Source organism: Amblyomma maculatum, chromosome 10 (genome assembly GCF_055883805.1).
Source record: "Amblyomma maculatum isolate TAMU_Amacu chromosome 10, ASM5588380v1, whole genome shotgun sequence".
In the NCBI taxonomy this organism is placed as follows: domain Eukaryota; kingdom Metazoa; phylum Arthropoda; class Arachnida; order Ixodida; family Ixodidae; genus Amblyomma; species Amblyomma maculatum.
In genome coordinates this window covers 163,343,476-163,365,284 of record NC_139353.1, presented here as the reverse complement: position 1 = coordinate 163,365,284, position 21,809 = coordinate 163,343,476, and the positions used below count along the sequence as shown (strand labels likewise).

The 21,809-nt window shown below is 43.4% G+C and overlaps 1 protein-coding gene across 1 annotated transcript in view; it reads left to right on the top strand.

Annotated features, from left to right (window-relative positions):
• LOC146177828 (uncharacterized) overlaps nt 1–13,639 on the top strand; it is a 42,078-nt gene extending 28,439 nt beyond the window's left edge. Inside the window, exons 5-8 of the mRNA XM_084581644.1 lie at nt 2,048–2,365; nt 6,880–7,093; nt 8,617–8,772; nt 13,473–13,639. Of these exons, the coding sequence (XP_084437770.1) occupies nt 2,048–2,365; nt 6,880–7,093; nt 8,617–8,772; nt 13,473–13,639 (855 nt within the window). The remainder of the gene's footprint in view (nt 1–2,047; nt 2,366–6,879; nt 7,094–8,616; nt 8,773–13,472) is intronic.
• The last annotated feature ends 8,170 nt before the right edge of the window (nt 13,640–21,809 follow it).

The window sequence follows — 21,809 nt, the reverse complement described above, 5'->3', positions numbered from 1 at the left end:
AATGCAGTCAGCTATAGAGTGGTAGTCAAAAATTTAGTGCAAAGATTGTGGAAACGATAGTAACTATCTGGCAAGATAATGATTATTTTCAGCCTTGCAGAGCAGAATCGAAGAAAGACTTGGATCTATAATAATTTTGTAGTCGGGAAAAATGACGCATTTGAGTAAACGATATGGCGCGCTTGTGAACGAGATGTGTTTATGATTCATTTGAGAGCGCCTGTGACCGAATGTATCACTTAGAACCATCTTTTACCGTTTTTCAGCCGACAGGCAATAGAGGCATCTCAGGCGTCTGCTGCATCTGTTGCGTGAGTTAGTAAAGGGGTGCAGTGTAGGTAGTGGTAGCACACGCTGCACAGAGACATCCACCTAGAATGTAAGAGGACTATAGCTCCAAGAAGTAAACAAATTTTCCATGGGATATACAAAATTCACGTTTTTGTAGACTCGTATACATTAAGACCTGAGATTCTGCCTGGCACTGGTGAACAACGCTGACAATGCATTCCTTCACTAGAATTTGAACGCTCCGGTGTAAAATATGCTGCCATGCCCTGTATGCGTACCCGCGGCCCTCAGCCCGAGCGCCTGATGAACAACTGACTACGGCGGCCGCCAGAACTGTAGGGGAGCAGTGACGACCAAGGATCTAGGACTCTGGCGAGGACACCATCAAAACCTGAACCTAGCAACGGTTACCACTAGAAGCCTGTCTAATGACGCCAGTCGAACAGTGTTGCTCGAGAAACTCGAGGGCACTAAATTTGATAGAATGCGGTTTATTGAAGTTAGGACGAAAAGTGAAGCATAAAGAGAAATAGGTGCAGCATTCCTGATCAATAATTGTATAGCACTAAGAAAGCTGAAAAAGATTAATTCTAAAGCAATAAAGAGAGTGCGGCAGGCACCGCAAACCAATGTAATAGGTGGTGCAAATTGAAGGTGTACGGGCCTACACATTCACTTCTAGACGGGAAATCAAAGTAGTCGAAAGAATGTATATTGGGTAGTATCGACAATATCTAAATTAAAATCACTGCGTACTGTATTTGTGGGGAGGCTCTTGGCTGTGGAATATACTCTAGAAATGCTAGCTGAGTTATTAGCAGTGCTTTCAGAACGCGGTAACTTACGAATCACGAATAGTTCATTCAGCAAACGTACGGGGCTGCAGTGGACTTGGAGAAAACCAAAGTAAAAATGATTTCATGTTGTGCTCCGACCCCGAAATTATACAGAATGTCATCGGCAATGGGTGTTGCAATGACGTTATAATCGTAATCTCACGATTAGTTCAAATTTCAAAAAGGAAATGGAATAGTATTTTAAAGAAGGCAAATGAAAAAAATGTGTAGCAAGAGGGAAAGTAGAGGAGCTTAGAATGTCGCTACTCTACAGGCATTCAGCTTTAACCGGGGCAAAGGCTTCACTGTACAACCAACGATAATTTATGTATGGGGTAATCCTGTCTGAAAGAAAATAGGGATTGCTACTCAAGAGACATTGGGCTGAAGTTAAAAACATCCCGCATCTCGGTGCTCCAGGCTTTTTTTTTTTTTCTTTTATAAATTTTTTTTAAAGAAGCTCTGCAGGTACGAAGTGGCTGTGGTCGAACTTGGGTTCATTTAGTATTGACGAATTGTCTGATAACACAATGGCTTGGTCATGCAATGGGTATGCTGATGAATACTGTTGGGTTAAGGGGGCTACAAACAGGATAAAGTAAAGTCTCTTGTATATAGTGAAAATCTTGCTTCTCATGGACTACGTCGTTCGCACTATAATCTTCATGTGTTATTTGTATTCTTTGGCGCTCAAGCAGCGGTTGTCACCCTACAAAAGACGTGTTTCTTTGTCGTCACATGGATTTCTTATTATGTTTCCTAACTAGATGAGGGCGTGTACTCAAAAATAATAAAAAAACCTTGGCAGACACCGCTGTATTTAATAGATGCCATTTTTAAAGAACCGTCAGTCCGCTGCCTATAGCTGGACCCGTGTGCCTCGGTCTAATCAGGTTCTTCCTTTTTTTTTCTGCTCTCAGACTCAGCGTCGCAGAGCTAGTGTGTCCCAGTATCGGCTCGTCAACTCTCTGGAGCTTCGCGTTCTCGCCGTGTCGCCCAGCGGAGTATGGGCTGTGAGCCCGGAGGTGCGACTACCGCGGTTGACCTCCGTCAGCAGCACCATGGCTGACGTAGGGGAGCGGCTCAAGTCTGGTGGCATGCCAGAAGCGAGAGTCCTACTTCCTTGGCCGCCTCCACGGCTTCTTGCGTTCCGCCGGAGCGCCGATCGAGGACTGGAAGCTCACATTGCCTGGCAAGCGAATTTGCACCAGGATGCCGTGGCCGGCAGTGCATTTGAGGTGAGGTCTATTATTATTAAGGACAAAAACTAGAAGAGCGTGTCAAGGTAGATTTTTTTTAATAACGTTGTTTATTGTCTCAGGGCCTAATGGAATATGTAAAAAAACCTTTAAAGGGGTATTAAATGAAAGAAAAAAGGTTATCGCTCTGCTTGCCCTAGCCTTAAATTGCATGCACTTTCTAGCGTGCAGAAGATATCTTTCTTTTTTTTATATATAGTCGTGATGTGCCAAGAATTTCTGAAGAATATTTCTTTTTTTTTTTCAGAAGTACGGATATTTAGTTGTCCTCATGTGCAAGAGGTTTGAGGTTACTTTATGTATACGCATATCACTTGCCAGATGAGTTTGCCAGATGGCGCCACTTGCCGAGCTCGGGCCTCGCAGAGCCTAATTCGGCAGAGCGCAATATGATGATAGTAGCCGCAGGGCTAAACGATGTCCGAAATGGTGAGGCTGCAGGAGTGGCGGAAAGTTTAGCTAAGGGAGTTGACAATATCAGGCAGATAACACAGCAAGCGCAGATAGTTGTATGCACAGTACTGGAGGTGCTAGGATCGAACGGAAAGCTGGAAAAGGACGGGGTGACAGTTAATCGGGACATGAAGTTAAGCTTGGTGAAGCGCTTCGAAGTGGTTGAGGTAAACAGGGAGGGGCATAAAGCAGGTTCTGGTAGGGCTTTTCACCGAGAAGGCATCCATTTTAACAAAAGGTTGGGAGCAGAGACAGCCTGGCGCCTAGCAGGCAGGGCTGTAGTTTTTTTAGGTGGTCCGCGAGGACTCCGTGCACAGAGGTAGTTAGAAGTAAAGCAGAACAAAGCGTAATAACGGAGGCTGAACCAAAAAAAATGGCAAGGAGGAGGTCGGGAAAGAAAAGTACAAAAAAGAAATTCAACACTAGTATCAGCTACATAAACATGCAAGGATGTAGAAAAAGAGCGAAATGGCTCGAGATAGAACAGCAGTTGAATGATGACAAAATAGGTGTGTACACTCTATGCAAGACTCATCTCAGGGATCTAGAATATCTGCCGTTTATAGAAGGCTCCGTCTGGGAAGGGTGCAACAGAACAACAAAGGAAAATAGAGTGGAGAGGTAGGTGTGTTGATACACCAAGGAACAAATTGGCAAATAGTAAAATCATCTTGTAAACAACACATCTTGGTATCAGGAACTATTACCGGCATAAAGACATGGCTAGGGGTACTTTATTTAGGAATAGGACACCAATGCAGACAAGAAAACAAGGATCTCGCTGAAAATCTCAGTAACTATATAACCTGCTTTGGAGACTGGACCGATATTATTCTGCTGGGGAACATGAAGGGCCATATCGACGATCTGGATGGATACACGGATTGTAACGGGAAGCTAATGTTAGATTTCTGTGAGCGACACGACCTAGTTATATCAAAAGAGAGAAACAAAATGCGAAGGACGAATCACGTGGGAATTCCGCAACAGGCAGACGACCATTGACTATTGTCTAATGTCGCAGGGAATTTATAGCAAGATCACAAAAATGGAAATAGACGGAGAAGAGGAGTGCAGTCTGGGAAGTGATCATAAACGTATTAGTCTGCAGATGGGGCCTTAGATGAAAGGAGAAATGGAACTCAGACAAAAAGTTAGCGCAAAATTAAACGACGATCAAATAGCGCAGATAGCAGCAGACTTGGAGGAAGCAATAGAGAAAAGCCCCATGGAAGACTGGGATTATGAACAGGTAGAACTACTCATAAGGAGGAAAATTAAGGAGGCTAAAGTAGCAAACCGCTTGAATGGAAAGAGGAAGCCATGGAGCTGGTGGAATAAGAAAATCAGGGAAGCCATTGAAAAATGACGGGCTGCTTCAAAGGAACACCGAGAGGCAAAGAAAGCACAGGTATCTCAGGAGGAAATCGACCAAAAATGGGAATCATATTGACAAAAGAAACTTGATGTACAGGCCCTCGTCCAAAGTAAAATAAAGCAGTCCACCGATCGCAAGAAGGCTGACATACACGATGCCTCTAGAGGCGGACCAAGATTATTCTGGAACCATATAAGCTGGCTAGGTAAAAAGAATCAAAGAAAGCAGGACCGGATTCAAGATAACGAGGGAAATTGTTTAAAGTGAGACAACGCAGTGAACATTACATCAGTTATAGCCGAGTAATTTAAGAACGACGATAGGGTAATCTCCGCAAATCAGGAAGCAACACAAGATAGCAGAATACAAAGCAGCTTAGAACTGACCAATCTAAACTGGAAAAACGCAGACAAAAAAAAATTCCTAAAAACATATCTACAGGAATAGATGGAATTCCGATCAAGCTGAATAATGAACTTGGTCCAAAAAGTAAGGAAACATTGTTAAAAGATTTGGAAACAGTCATAACTAATAAGCAAATTCCGGACAGCTGGCGGCAGAGTAAAATGAATTTGATTAATAAAGGGAAAGGAGAAAGGATGCCCATAAAATCCTTCAGGCCGATTACCATAACATCTGTTATATACAGGTTAGCCATGCAGGCGGTGAAATTATATGTGCAAGCATGGGTAGAAAGTAACAAGATACTCGGAGAACTTCAGAACGGCTTTAGAAATGGTAGACGCTTAGATGATAGCCTGTTCGTGCTTACCCAATGCATCGAAATATCTACAGCGGAAAATAGACCTTCGTATTTGGCCTTCCTGGATATAAATAGGCGTACGATAACATAAGAAGGGAACTCCTGTGGAACATATCAAAAGAAGAAGGTATCGGTTATGAGGTAAAAGAGTTCCTACAGGAAATATACCGGGATAACAAAGTAGAAATTACGTGGGAAGGGATAAGAAGTACGGAGGATGTCAAAGTATGCAAAGGATTAAGACAAGGCTTTCCTCTATCACCGGTGCTGTTCATTCTTTATATGATAAACCTGGAACGGGGGGTATAAGACAGTAACCTAGGTTTTAACCTGTCATATAGATTAGGTGGAAAGGCGGTAGAGCAGTGCCTCCCCGGTTTAAAGTATGTAGACAATATTGTGCTGCTAGCTGAGAGTCTGGAAGAATTCCAAACTCGAGTTAAGTATTGCGGAGACTTGTTTTAGCGCAGTTACGTCGGGTCTGATGATTTTCAACGGTTCAACTGATCAGGGTCTTAAAATACAAGGCCATGAAATACCGTGCGTAGCAGAATATAAATATCTCGGGGTATGGGTAAACGAAGGATTGGCATACATTAAAAAACATGACCAATCACTGACCAAGCATGACCAAGCCAAAAGGGTGAAGAAATGCCGGGATAATGAAGCGTAGGGCATTGTGGGAATACAACAGGTATGAAGTTTTGAGGGGTATTTAGAAAGGAGTTATGGTGTCCGGGCTTACTTCCGGAAATGTGGTTTTGCGCCTACAATCAGTGGTACAGTCGACATTAGAAATAAATCAGAGAGCCGTCGAACGATCAGCAATAGGTGCCCACGGCAAAACCCCAAATGAGGCGGTACAGGTAGATATGGGCTGGGCATCTTTCGAAGTACGGGAAGCTCAGAGTAAAATATTATATGAGGAACGCCTGAGGAAATTGGACTGTAGCAGATGGGCAGCTAAAGTATTTAAGTACCTGTGCCTAAAAAGCGTTGACTCTCAATAGAGGAAAAGAACTAGGAAACTAACCAGTAAGTATGGTGGTCACAAGGACGAAGAAATAAAGAACGTTAGGCAACAGGTGAAAAACACAGAATGTAAAAATTGAATAAATTCGATGCAAAAAAAAACAGAGCGTGGAATTATACCGAAAGTGGAAAAAGCAGATCAGGAAGGAAACTTTCTTTGATAACTCAAGAGGCAGTGCCCTACCTTTTGAAGCTAGATCAGGGTGCCTTAGAACACGCAGCTACAAAAAGAAATTTAACAATGAAGATGACGCATATGCTGCATGTGGTAACTCCACTGAAACAATTGACCATAATATAATCGAATGTAATGGTATCCATCCTGAAGTTGATGCAGGCGCAGTCACTCTTCCTGAAGCTCTGGGGTTTAGAGAAACCAGTGGCCGGGTGAATAAACCTGAGGTAGAAGCTAGTAAAAAACGACTGGAAGATTGGTGGCTTAAAAGCAGAAATGTGGCAATAATGTTAGTAATGTAGAAAAAAATTCAATAAATAGAATGATGATATAGTTACCCATCTAAAGCAATAATTAAGCTATAGGGGGAAAATGAACATGATAGCAATTGCTACCACCCCGTTTCAAAGGGGACGCTTCTATATTCCATCCATCCGGGGCGTAAGCCTGTTGCGTAATGACCGATCAGTGCTCAGTAGCAGATCGGAGACTGCTCTATATGATAACTGTGGGTTAGTAAGAATTTTAGGAATTGTCATTAATAGTTGGATTAGTTTGCGAAAAAAATCCTAGCTTGTGGGCAGTGAAATATGAAATAGTGTGATGCTGAGAACACGTATGTGCGCTCTATAAACTGCGGTTTCTTCAGAACTCCAGAATTTCGTGTTGAGTGGAGGTGACATGCTGCGCAGGTGACATGGAGGCTTATGGACGCTGCTATGGAGTTGACAGGTCGCCTCTACACGTCGCAGACCGAAGCAGCGCTTCCTGTCCTGCCGGTGTCGTCATACACCATCTTTGTTCGGCGACTCGACCCGGAAGGGCAGCCTGTGCGGACAAGCGGGAGCCTCGTCATCGACACCGGGGCAGCTGACACAGAAACTAGGCTACTGCCTCGAATGACAGGTTCGAACCGACTGTACGCAACCAATTGGGGAGGAGTGAGCAGTATTCATTAGATAACTATAAAGTGCGGCCGACTTGTGACATGATGAGCTGCTTAGGAAATACAGAGAGCATACATTTCGACAAGGGAACTTTTTTTCGCTGGTCCCAGACGAACACATGTCCCCTTGTCGAAACTTTGGCTCAGCTTGTGAACTGGTGCTCCCCCTCCCTCTATTCTTGTTCAGTGCCCTTCGTACTCTGAAGCCATCTTGTTCCTCTCATCCTATCCAGAAGGGATACATCTAATTTCACGTTTCGATTCGCATTGCGAGTCTTGCTAATGATACTTTGTTGTTGGAGTCATTAGAATTTTCAAAAATCCTTTCACACGCTTCTCTTACATCAGACGCCCATGTTTGTTCGTGTGGACGCGATCAATATCCTTTTCAATAAAACAAAAATGAGCGGCACTCTTTAAAGAAAAAGGTCATTAAGTTTACATTTAAAGAATTCCAACCCTCACCTTGGGGGAGAGAAATCGCAAAGAAGAATAGAGTGAGAGAAAGGCTTGGAAAACGGTAAACAAAATAATTGTGAAGAAAATAAGTCAGCTAACCTATCGCTAAATGCGAAATATCCAGAAAGCAATTGTTCCCGCTCAGATTTCCCGATGCTGTCGGACTTCCCTAGCCCGATCGATTTTCATCCTTTAGCTTTCTTTTAGCGAGCGGCCGATGACTCAGTGCAATGAACTGTCCTTGTGTCTCATCCCTCAGTATACTGATCAAGCGGGTCTATTAACATCAGCTCTGGAGTCAACCAGCGGTGGCAAGTCGATTGCAAATAGGCCACTCGCGGACCCAGGACAATGCGGTGTGTTTCCTCCTATTCGACGCGTCTTCCTCTTCCTACCGAATGTATCAGTGCGTATAGGCACCGAGCAGGGTAGGGGGGTCGTCCTGCGGGGGGAGAAAAGGGGCACCAAAACACGACGCAATTTTACACTCACGGTAAGTCCGCATGGTCACATTACTCATTTCCGTAACGGTTCTTCTACCTAATTATAGAATTGTTTTCCGACCTTCCTAACTGTGTATGCGACATTTCTAGCATATAATTTATTAGGAGACATCAGAACTTCCAGCAGCATTTTTATAGCTGCAGGTAGGAAAGGAAAGTACCTGACCCTGCAATCGCCTCTAATTTTCCCGCAAACGCTCATAACGCAGTTCAATTCATTCCCACTATCGATTTTACGCTAACATTATTTCCCAAGAGCTCTTTGTTTCCCAGCTTTGTTTACGAGCGGTAGCCGCATACTTGAGAGCACCATCTCTTCAACAGTTCCTTTCATGTTCGTAGGCGCTTTCTTTTTACATAAATAAGCAACCACGCTCCTTAGACTATTCTAGAATTTCTGCGGCATGGCTTGTAGTGTACCTTGTACAAAAAAGTGCCTCCAGCGTCGTCCTTTCACGAGCGTTTCATGCAACTGGCAAACAGAAGGCAGTATGTTCAAACGGAATTCAACTCATGTGCAGGACGCTGTGTTCGAGTGGAGGGCATCGCAGCCTGCATGGCCTCCGTTTCCGTCCTGGCCATCGTCTTCGTAGCCTGCCTAATCTGCAGAAAAAGCCGCCACTCCTCGAGATCACAAACGGGATCGAAGAAGCTTTCGTCCACGCACGAATTCAAAGGTACCATGCTTGGGTTTAATAGTTAGACTATAGCATAATTCAAGCCGATGAGCAGAGTTGATGAAGCATCAGTGACCCTGAAAAACTCTCCTTCTGTACGCATACAGGTCTGGCTGAGTGCAACCAGCATTGAAAAGCAACCCCCCCCCCCCCCCCTTTCAAGTTATCTATAAAAGATAGGGGCATCTCTACCCTCTGAAAAATTGTATGAGTCATTTGATTCTCGCAACGACGAACCATTCATCTCCAGCGTAAAGACAGTACGTCTTGGCGAACCGACCCCGTTTTGAAGTTTACGTGAGAGCGTATGTCCTCACGCCCCCTCTCGGCAGCCCCGCGTGACGCACTGAGTGGGATACCACGCGTTGAACTGCTGCTGTGCAATCTTTTCCTAAGCAGTTCACATGCGCGCTAATGCTACATTCACATATGTATTTATTTACGCTTAGACTTGCGCCTGTTTAAGCTCAATTTGAGGTATTAGGTCCACTCAGCAAGACAGCAGTTCATTGAGTCAGCAAGCTGTCGAAGCGTGGGCCCGGCCGCCATGTTTACTTGGACAAGGACGTGGACCCGCCAGTGCTGTTGCCATTATGAAAGAAACTGAAGCTTTCGCAGTGCTAGTCAGCGGTAAGTTGCAATTAAATTCTCAATTACAAGAATTCTCTGGTAGAGGAAGCAGAGCTGCTAGGCGCCTGAAAAATGCTGACCGCCTCGTATAGCGTCGGTGTAAGTGGTACCGTTCACCTGATCCTTTGAACGTAGTAGAGCAGGCAAGATTGAAAGTGGGAAAGACGTGGATTAATCTTTATAGAAAGTGGGAAGAAGTGCGTTACACGCAGCGAACCCTTGCGCACTGACTACCATCATTGCCACTCTTGGTTCGAGGAAGCGTATTTGTTTCCCTCGCACAAAGTAGTTTTCTTGGCACATGCATATCACAACATGTAATGCCCAATCTTCCATTTATTCATGTACTCTGTCATTTGAAATTACTACTGCACTGCAGACGCTGCCTGAGACAACTTATCATGGATACCGCTGCCGGTGGCTGCAGAATCTTTAGTTCACTTCAGTGCAACTTCGGTGTCCACGACTTCATTACGAAGAATGAGTCTCTCTGGCTTTCGCAAGATCCTTCCTTGTTCTGGGAGCGTACCGGTGCGTGAAGAGGGCAGCATCTTTTTTACCTTGACAGCAATAGCTCTCTGTTAGCTTCACAAGTGATAAGCGCAAACTAAAACGCGCGCGCCGTTCCTTCTGCCGCTGTATTCACCGAAATGATTAGTGCGAACTTCGTGTACCAAATATTGCTCACTGAAATATAGGATATACCTATAAGAACAACTACTCGCTCCTTTCCCGATTCAGATCTTGAATAAGGAAGATTCCATGAGCTGATGTTTTGGGTAGCAATGGAAGATTGCGTCTGGTACCGTCGCGTATGTCCGGATACAGAGCAGTAACGCAGTGTGAAAACAGCTTAAATAAACTTTAGCGACTTCAACAACGATGTAAGATCAAAACGTGCAATGCTAGCACTCGTTATCAAGCAAATCAACAGAAATAAACGCGACTATCAGCTTTAAAACAAACAAATCAAATGGAGCTGGTGCACCACTTGTAATAGGAGTCACGTGACCCCAATTGCTGCCCTAGGCCGACGCTAGCGCCATTCGCTCCAGTGGCGGCGCTCTCACCCATTGTAACTTGTTCGGTCGAAAAGCAGTCCCCGTGCCCGAGTTTTGGCTCGGGCTTTGGTAGCAGCATTCGGGACGTGGCAGGAAAAATGAACGCTGGCAGGCGATGCTCTTTCCTTACCGCTGGGCTCAGACGCCCACTGAGAACTGTGGCAAATACTGCATCTTGATTACGCAAAAGACCTACATAAAGATATATACAATAAGAAGAGTCGGGCTGGTTGGTTTATGTTGGAAGGGAATGACGAAAATAGTGCTAACAGGCGGGACGGAAAAGAAGGGACAAATAAATGCACTAACAACCAAATGGTGTACTGGGAAAAAAAGACTTGCAATTTAAAACGGCTAAGCAAGCAACAGCAGAGAAAAATTATAGGATTTCGCCTATTTAAGTCTGCGTAAGAACGGAAATGGCGAAACTCGCTTTAAAGTAGTAGTAGTAGCTGTCGGCCCCGTTGGTCTGGAATGCTCGGGGACTGCGGTAAAGAATCGTATAATGGCAATTTGTAGTTATGGTGATTGATGATTGATTGGTGTGTGTGATAGGCGATGAGGAGATAATGAAATTATGGTAATTAACTGCTGGAGTAAAGAAACGAAAATATTAGAAAAACGGGATTCAAAGGTGTCATAATGTTCATAATGAATTGTCAATGCTTGATGAATACAATTACAAATTTAGGGTGTGTAATTGATGATTAAATTAAATAACTGAAAAATGAAAAATAGAAAAGTGGCTTTAAAGCTTCAGATGGCTCGGAATAAGAAGACAATGTTTGCTGATGGTAACAAATATGGAGTGTGTAATTGGTAAGTATTTAAGGAAATAATTGAGACAAATAAGGTGATGTCAGTTCACGGTAAAGAACCCCAGGTGGTCGAAATTTCCGGAGTCCTCTACTACGGCGTCTCTCATAGCCTTTGGGATGCTTTGGGACGTTAAACCTCAAAATTAAATCAAACGAAAAATCAGACAAGGGGGTTGGAAGACGTCAAATGATCATAATGAAAAGCCAAATATTTAATGATAAGAAATTTACAATCTGTAATTTTTTGGTTGGTTTGTGAGATTCCTTCAACGCATCCAGTCGAACAACCAGTCACTTTGCTTTGCAGTTCTTCTGGTTCTTTCACTCATCTTTGAAGTTAGGTTGCAAACTCCCTCTGCCACTATGAGCGTCAAGGGCGGATAGCATACTTTGCCTAATCGGTGCGAGCTGAATCAAAACGTTTGGTATCAAGCTCTCTCAACCTCCCCCCCCTCCCCCCTACCGAAAAAAAGAAACGGATGGTCGCTCAATATTTTTTCTGTAAGACGTGTTCGCTGTGTGTTCGGGGAGTCTGGGTAGAGCATACGATCCTTCGAAACAGTATGTCCTTTATTTTACATCCTTTGCGAAGAAACAAAAGGGAGCAAAATGAAAATTGAGGCTGGGAAACCTACTAACATATAAATTAAATCAGTGTATTATAACGGACCATGGTCTGATGCTGTCAAAAGTGGAATATTTATAAAAATTAATTTAAAGAAAGCTTGGAACAGCGTAGGTCAGGTTCGTAATATGATGTGAACAATGTAAGAATGCCCTCATTGGGTCGATTCTGTGTTAAGGGAATCGGAGAATGTGACCGGGTATCAGTAGCTGCCTGGCGTCAACAAAAAAAGACAGTGTTGTCGAGACAATTGTGGGCCAATTTCAAAATTTTATAAAAATGCAGGCAAGACGCAAGATAAGAAAATAGCGGTAAATAAGGCTCGGTCAAGTACGCGCAGTGACTGACCACAAAATGAGGAAAACAAATAAATAGGATTAAAGAAAACTGAGCCGAGGTAAAGCCCAGAGAATAAACGATTGGTAAACAAACACGCTGGTCTACAGCAAGGACGTGTTCTGCAGGTAAGCGTGTTTAAAGGGTCTGCATCTACGCGCCTGTCTTGCTAAAAACAACACAGTAGACGTGTGAAAAAATTTTCACGCCCCGACCCATCCGTTTGCATTTTCCGGCAGGTATTCTATTCTTCATGCAGATAATTTGTAAAGAAGAAAGAAAAAAAAGCAAATAAATAGAAGAAGAACAAGAAAAGAAGAAAAAAAAGAAGTAAAATAGTAATATGAAGAAGACAGATAACTCGGTAGTTGGTAGAGGCGAACGACAACAGTGAGTTGTCAGGACAGAAGGTTTGTTCGAACGTTGTGACGGCGGTGTACCCCGGAATTCGATGTAGAGACGATGTCATAACACTATACTTCATCTCAAAAGATATCTGCAGCACTGCGAAAGACAGAAGCACCCTGATCCAATCAGGATCACGTACACTAAAATAGGCAATTGTGCTCCTACACGCCTTTCGGTCCCCAAATTGGCGGGGGTGACAGTAGGCGCACAATTCTCTATTTTAGTGCGCAGGGGCCAGAGACACTTAGGAGCACAATTGCAAGGGCTCCTCTGCATTTCGCAGTGCTGTAGATATCTTGTTACACGAAGTACTCTGTTATGACATCGTCTCTACGTCGAACTCAGGGGCACACCGCCATCACAACGTTCGAACGAACCTTCTGTCCTGACAACTCGCTGTTGTCGTTTGCCTGTACCAACTAGCGAGCTATCTGTGTTCTTCTTCTACTTCTTCTTTCCCTTCTTCTTCTTCGTCTTTTCTTCATTTTCTTCTTCTATTTATTTTTCTTTTTATTCAACTTCTTTTTCTTCTTCGTTTATTTCTTCTTCTTCGTCTTTTCTTCTTTTATTTTTCTTCTTCTATTCATATTTCTGCTTTTTCTTCATCTTCTTTTTTCATCTTCTTTTCTTTCCTCTTCATTTTCTTTTCCTTCTTCATATTCTTGTGCTTCTTCTTCGTCTCCTCCTTTTTCTTCTTCGTTCTTAGTCATCCACGATGCAATGGTAACACGGTGCCACGATGTCAGGCCGACGGCTTGAAAACCTAGCGCAGTGTAGCTTTCGCTACAAAAAATGCATGTTTTGTTTTATATTCCTATGCAGACTTCCGGCAGAGCTGCGTTCCTGCTACCAGCTGCGGCCATGAGAAAACCAGCGGATTCCCTTCTGGCTGCAACGCAACGGTTCTCGTCGCCAGTGCTGGCTCGTCAAAAGAAGCTGGCAGTCCAGATGACGGCACCTATTTTGTGTTTGACCTTCGTTCTTCGTGAAAACGTGTGGAGAATCAGGCTTGCTTAAATAGCAGATTGAGTGCCAATCGATAGGGTCTGGAGCCTAATCCGCGAAATCACCGCCAGCCAACAAGAGCTACAAACCCCTGCTTATATTTGCCTCTGCACGAAGTACACGCTCTCCGTGTTACACGTATGTTTAAAACAACCTTGGCTTCGAATTACTGCCCAGAACTGGGACTTTGCAAACAATATAATGCCCAAAAAGCACCTTTGTGCGCAACGTGGAGAGCCCTCTCGTGGAATAGAGATTTTCACCAAGTATAAAACTTTGCTACTGTTTAAATTACGAAATACATTTCGCAGGAAGAATAACGACCCTGCATTTCTTACGCGTTTTATTTCGTGACTTACTACGCAAACTACTGAACCTTTTTTTTTCATATCCGTGCTTTCAAGGAACAAAGTGCGGGACCGCTGCTCAATATTGTTACCGTACGACTGACCACATTACCAACTGCATGGCAGCATTTTAAGGCTCTCCGTGCAGCGTTATTGCTAGCGGGTATTTCTTAATAAGCAACTACCTCTGCACTAGACTTAACAAGTCTGAAGAAATTTCCGCAAGGGCACTGGGCTCATTTACGTCTTATGCTTGGGCACGTCACAAAAACGTACTTCCCAGTGTTCGAATGAGAAGCATGCCACCTTTTCTTGCGCTAAAAATTAGTTAGAATAATTCTGAAAAATGTGATTTAAATTTCTGGCGTGGTGTCGTCAGACCATCGACTAAGACGGATGTCATACAGATGGGGAGAGGGGTCGCTTTCAAAGTGAAATCAGCACTTATGAGTCAAAAATTAGTGACTCAATAGCTAAATGCATCGAACAAAACGCACTATAGCGTAAAAGATGGCGTTGTTTACAGATCAAGTTTTATTTATAATTCATGGTTCCGCATTTAATGAAAGCATGTTCATTTCTGTGTGTTTCCCTAATCTCACAGGGACATTCGTTGTGCCATATTCGTTCAAGAGATTTAAGTCATAAGTGGGATGAACTCTACTGTTGTCAACACTAAATATAGATTTTACATTTCAAAGAGGGGAAAGACAAGCGAATAATACTCGCGCGGAACCACAATGAATTTATTAGGCGAAATTTATGAAGCCAAGAAGGGCTTTGCCATTTTATCTGTTTAAGTAGCTTTACAGTTTCCTCCAAGCAACTTACTAGGCGCCTAAGCTACTAAACGCCAAGAAACGAACAGGTGTCTCGTTGTGTACAAGCTTGGTATATGTGCCACTATTGTGTGGTCGAACCTCTTTTCGTGGCCTCAGAGCCAACCATCCTTCATGTACTGACACCTGTGCGCACTCGTATCCGCTTAGGCCGGTTATTGTGAACTATACAGTGCACTGGACGACGAAGCGTAATATTTTCGCTTTCAAGGAAGAACGTATGACTTCTAGCCTCCTTTTGCACGCATGCTGCTGTTGTTTCAGTGCTCCGCAGGCACTGCCAAGTAGCCCATTAATGCTTCAATTTCTACATATATTTTCTTACAACTTTCGCACCCTTTCTTACGGTACAGCTGAATATGCACTTTTCTTATTATAGCGCATATATATTTTTTTTATAGTTCAGCCAGTGCTCTTAGAATGGACATCTTTTGTGACGACTGCCACATGCTCAATGGCTGAAGCCCATATATTAATAAACTTGAAAATGAAAGAAATGTGCCTCGTGTCCATCTTTATTGAATATACCTGAAGCTCCCGAATAGGCGTTATTGTAGGGTAAGTGCATTAGGTGAGAAAACAAAGCCGAAAGAATTTATCGAAGCTGCCAGACTGGAACTAAAAAAAATGCTGTACTGCCAGCACAGTTGTCATGCATAAATTAAATACAGCAACCGGTTTGAAGAGCAATATGGATCCTCATACAGATAGAAGTTGTCTAGCTATTAACACCACTGCTGAAAGGTAAGTGTCCTCTCATTTATTTACTCATAAATAGAGAGAGGAAAGGTGATGCCTTTGGTAACGCAACGCCATTATCCAGTAAGCACGGAAGGTCGCGGATATAGGCAGAATATTTGCTAATTATTTCTTCGGTTCTCTTTATATCCAGCCTGAAAGATAAAATACGAGGTGTTCTTCATGGTAGCTGAAGAGGTGGTCACTTTTCTTAAATCGCAAGGCCCGCCGCTTTAAGAAGAAAAGAGAAAGCATTGTGTGAGAAAGCTTCTCTCGCGATATGGCATTCAGTATCTGTACATGGCATTCTTCGCTCTTCTTGGCGTCTCAGGTGCCGATAATAGGCTGAGCGCCATCGTCCGCGAAATGAAGCGTCGGACACAATGGACAATGCGACTTGGGCGTCGCCAGCTGCGACTGCTCTTTTTGGCCAGGCGGGGCGGACCTCATTACCCGGATTTTCGGACACGGTGCGATGGGCCTGTCTACTACGAACGTCTGACCACAAGTGCCCTGATATCCTGTTCTTTTCACCTCTGCGGCGTCCAATATTGCTGGGGCTGGTCGTTTGTCATTTGCATATTTTTTCTGCTCTCTGTGTCGGCAGAAAAAAACTGCCATTATGGCCATGTTCAAGCATATCTTCAGAAATACTTTTAGGGCACTGCTGTGCAAAGGTGATTTGTAAGGACATATAAACCTGCCATTGCAAAATCGGTCTGCACGAGCCATACCTGAAAGGGCTGGTAGATATATCTACATTGGCTGCACAGCAACCATCTGTTCAGCTCAGTTCAGTCGTTCAGTCGTGTCCGACTCTTCGTGACCGTACGGACCATATTACGCCACGCTTTGCGGTCTCTCACTATCTTCCTAACATCGCATAACTTCATCTGCCGCGCCTCAAGGATCCCATCTAACCATCGCATTTGCTGCCTACCCCTTCTCCGGTGACCCTCAACCTTTTCCAACATCAAATCTCTCTCCAGCAACTCCTCACTTCTCATCAGATGATCAAAGTAGCTGAGCTTTAACTTTAGAATTTGACCCTCCAATGAGCAGTCAGGGTTTATGGTCGACAATATCGACTGATTTGATCTTCTGGCCGTCCAAGGAACTCTCAAGAGTCTCCGCCAGCACCACAATTCAAACGCGTCAATTTTTCGGCGGTCAGCCTTCTTCATAGTCCAACTCTCGCATCCATACATCCCAAATGGAAAGACCATAGCACGAGTTATACGGATCTTTGTTGGCAATGTAATGTCTCTGCTCTTTACTAGGCGGTCAAGGCTAGCCATGGCTTTCTTTCCCAGAAGCAGGCGTCTCCTAAATTCATGGCTGCACTCTCATTCCGGGGTAATCTTGGAGCCCAAGAAGAAAAAATCTGTCACAGCTTCCACTTCTTGTCCCTTGATGCTCCAGGACTTGATAGGGCAAGAAGACATTATCTTTGTCTTTTTAATGTTCAGCTTATGTCCAAACTTCTCACTCTCTTCTTGTACGCGCGTCAGAATTCTCTTGAGTTCCACTTCACTTTCTGCCATTAAAGTGGTATCATCCGCATATCTAAGGTTGTTGATACGTTTCCCAGCAATCTTCACTCCAGCTGAAGACTCGTCCAGGCCGGCCTTCCTCATGATGCACTCAACATATAGGTTAAATAGAAAGGGCGACAGTATGCAGCCTTGTCTCACTCTTTTCTAAATCGGAAACCAATCAGTATGACCATGCCCAGTTCTGACTGTGATCTCTTGCCCTTCATACAGGTTCCTGAGGAGACAGATGAGGTGAATTGGAGCTCCCATCTCTTGGAGAGCTTGCCACAATCTGCTGTAATCTATGCAGTCAAGCGATTTTGCATAATCAATAAAGCAGAAGTAAATGGGTTTCTGGAACTCTCTTCCTTTTGCCATGATCCAGTGAAGGTTGGCAGTCTGATCCCTAGTTCCTCTGTCCTTGCGAAACCCAGCTCGCACGTCCGGAAGCTCCCGGCTGCAGCCTAGCTTGGGGGGGTTTTCAACATCACCTTGCTAGCATGCGAAATAAGCGCGATCGTGCGGTAGTTGGAACAATCTTTGGCACTGCCTTTCTTTGGAATGGGGATGTAAACTGACCTCCTCCAATCATCTGGCCATTAGAAAGGAAAGTATACAACAGTTGCATCTTACCTGTACTCACCTATGAGGCTAAAACTTGCAGGCTAACAAAGAGTAGTCTACTTAAACTGGAGACAATGCATGGTAGGGGTAAGATTAAGAGATAGGAAGCGTGCAGAGAGAGATTAACTGGAGAAAGTAATGACCACCAACTCCAGTATTTCCAGTCAAGAAAACCCTATGGCCAGTCACAATAGCATTAATGATATGGGGCCGGAAGATGAGCCCCCCTGGTTGGAAGGCGTCCCACATGCTACTGGGGATGAACAAAAGGCGATTCCTAGTAGCTCCAGGGCGAATGAAGCGGCTGGGCTAAAGCCAAAAGGACGCTCAGTTGTGGATGCGCCGGTAAGCGATCGGAAAGCCCGATGTTGCAAGGAGATATATCACATAGCAACATGGAATGTAAGCTCTATGACGCAAGGTAAACTGGATGTCGTCAAGCGTGAAATGGACAGATTGAACATTGATATCTTGGGTATCAGCGAGCTGAAGTAGACCGGAATGGCAGAATTTAATTCCTGTGACCATTATGTCTTTTATTGTGGGCATGAATCCAGAAGGAATGGGGTCGCTCTCATAGTAAACAGAAGAATGGGCAAAGCAGTGCTAGGATACAACCCCAAAAACGAACAACCATAGTTCTGCATAAATAAAGTAACAAAATTTCATAAACGAAGGTGTTAGGCAAGGAGACACGATATCCCCAGCCCTATTTACAGCTTACATAGAGGAAGTATTCAGAGACTTGGGATGAGAGCCGGTAGAGATAAGGGTAGATGGAGAATACCTCAGTAATCTGCGATTGCTAATGACATCGCCTTGCTGCATAGCTCACGGGATGAACTGCCATGAAGGATTTGTGACCTAGACAGGAAAAGTAGAAAGGTACGCTTGAAAAACAATATGGAGTAGACAAAGGCAATGTTCAACAGTCTCGGGAGGAAACAGAAATTTATGTTATGTAGCGAAGCACTGGAAGTAGTAGGCGGATATGTCTACTTACCACAGGTCTGGGCCATGAAAGGGAAATACAAGGGGAATCAGATTGGGATGGAGCGCATTTGGCAAGCACTCGCAGATTATGACTAGCAGCTTACCGGTATCGCTCAAGAGGAAAGTATACAACAGTTGCATCTTACCTGTACTTACCTATGGGGCTGAAACGTGGAGGCTAACCAAGAGAGTTCTACTTAAGTTGAGGACAACCCAGAGGGCTATGGAACGAAAAATGGTAGGGGTAACATTAATAGATAGGAAGCGTGCAGAGTGGGTCAGAGAAATAACTCAAGTTGCTAACATTCCAGTAGAAATCAAGAAGAAATGGGCATGGGCAGCACCTGTAGTGCGAAGAGAGGATAGCCAATGGTCGCTTAGGGTAAGAAACGGGATTCCAAGGGAATGAACGTGTAACAGGGGGCGGAAGAAAGTTCGATGGGCGGATGAGGTTAAGAAGTTCGCAGGGGTCAATTGGACGCAGCTAGCACAGGACGGGGTTAATTGGAGGAATATGGGAGAGGCCTTCACCCTGCACTGCGTATAGTAAGGATGATGATTATGATGATGATGATGATGAACCTGTACGTGTAGGTTTACGGGATAGATGAAAACGAGTATTTCACACAATTCTTAGTAACATATGATCAACATGAGTCCAAGGGGATATTTGAGATCTTCCAAGTGCACTTATACTTATCAGGATTGATTCGTGACCGACCGACTGACTTATTAATCATCGGTCGTCTGTAATATCGTCTCCGCAAATTGTGTGCCAAACGCACGTTTACGTTACCTCAAGTGTGAGCTTAAATGATAGGAGGTGCTCTTCAATGATGCCGTCCCGTTTTGCATCTGTCGTCACCTATTCTTAAATTTCCATTGAGCCATGTCTCATGGCTGCCACATTTTGAAAGGAAGTCTAACAGACATTCAAGGTTGCATATTCAGATTCAGGTTTATTTTGATTAAAAAACAAGCCTTCGGTGGTTTCTTTTTTGACAGACTTTTTGATTAGCAGATAATCCCAGGGATGTTTCACGCGAAAGCTTCGTTTTCGCCACATTTGTTTTTGACTGGGCTTTGGACTTCAGGCTGAGGATGGAAGTGGTAGGACGAATATGCCTACTTGGGACAAGTAGTAACCGCAAATCTGGACTACACTCTAAACACGGTAACATTTGGATAACCTTTGTAAAGGTGCACATTTTGACATTGAAGTATACCTATAATTTAAAGGTTACACTATGTAACCTTTTCACTTTTAGTATTTGCAAAAGTTACAAATGGTAAAGGTTACTTCTTTTTATGCATAGGTTACGCAGCTTTCTAGCTCTGTAACCTTTACAAAGGTATACATCATGGAGTTAGGCATAGGTTACATACTCCAAAGTGTGTAACCTTTGTACGCCATAATGGCTGACCTGAATATGGCAAAACGTTTTTTCAACTTGCTGAAGGTGATAAAAAAACAGAGGTTTGCTGCATTTTTATTTGAATGAAAGAAAAGTTGGCCAAACAAGATTGGATTAAAAAAGGAAGCAAATGACAATCATAGGTTTGAGGGTGAAATTGTTAATCGACTCCAACATTTTCAAGAATAGAGGAAATACATAAGAAACTTCCCAAATATTGTATACATTACAGAAAAACTAAGAAATGTAACAGATGCAGGTAAGTTCAAGGCACCATTTTGCAAAAACATATATATCCCAATAAATGGACATGCAAGGCACGGAAATATGGGCCCATATTATAGTATTACTGTTGACATTCCAAACAGAACAACACTGAACAAGCAATTCAATAAAACAAGCTCAGATGAAGTCCTGCTTCGAAAAGAGCTTGTCTACAACATATCACTCTTATTGCAATGTAAAAAAGAAGGCGCTGTAATTGTAGTACTAAAATGAACAAAATAAAAGCCCAATTATTCAAGACTAAGGGCAATGTCAACTTGACATTGTGTAAGGGATACAATAGACAAAAAATATAAATGGTAAAAATGTCAGAAGAGTTAAAATGGCTACAATAAAAGATCCACAAAGGGTATAAAAGTAGTGCAGATAACATGAGTTCTTTTAAAACTTTCGGCCACATACAAGCCAAAACAACAATAAATCGATTTAAACATCTTGACTAAACAGCACACAGACATACGTGTACCAAAGAACATTTTCAGAGGTGCGTAACATCAACGAATTCAGCACAACCTCTTTAGATTATGTAAACCGAAGCCTTTCGTGACTCCTCCAGTCACTTTATTAATATGCATAATGACATGAGCAATAACTTGTAACTTTACTAGTACTCTAAGCTTGACAACACTCGCACAGTACATGAACTTGTGTTAACATAAATAAACATATTAGAAGGTGAGCAATTGAAAAAAATTTCTTTCTACAAAATTAGAACACATTATTTTTATCAACAGGCTTTTAGGTCGGTTAGTCAATAGTCCACGTGACACTACAGTGTCGGGCAAAGCAATGTTCTGTAGCAGGATTAGTATGGCGGAAAATTCCGCGGATAGGCGAGGTTTTTTACGCAATACGTCACCAAGCAGAAGTTGAGGTTACGAGGTTGCCGTTGCTGATCGAGATCCCTTCTTTACTATTCTTCCTGCGTAAACGCGTGTTCAGCACAGGTATATACATGAGGTGCAATCAGTTGAAACTCTTCAGGCTGTAAGATATGTGGAATGCTAGAGTAAGTGAGCAACAATTCGTACTTAAAGCATGGCTGATATCATCACCAGAAGGAAACATATATGGTACACAGAGAACACGAGACGAACTGGCGGGCATTCCCAGAGGCCTTAGCTTTCATTTTTTCATTCCAACCTAAAACTAGCGAGAATGCAACAGTTAAGCAAGCAAAGGTCAGAAAGTAGCTATAGTCGCACAACTTGAAGCTCGCCGAGCTCGTGTATAAGGCTATTCGGGCAACTGAGGCGACAGGTGTGAAATACAAACCTGGTGCAAAAAGTCTGTCTCGAAGCGATCAGATTCTAGCCACTTCTCCCGTGGTTTTCACCAGGCTTCAAATTTCCATTCGAAACCGGTTACACGAATCCGA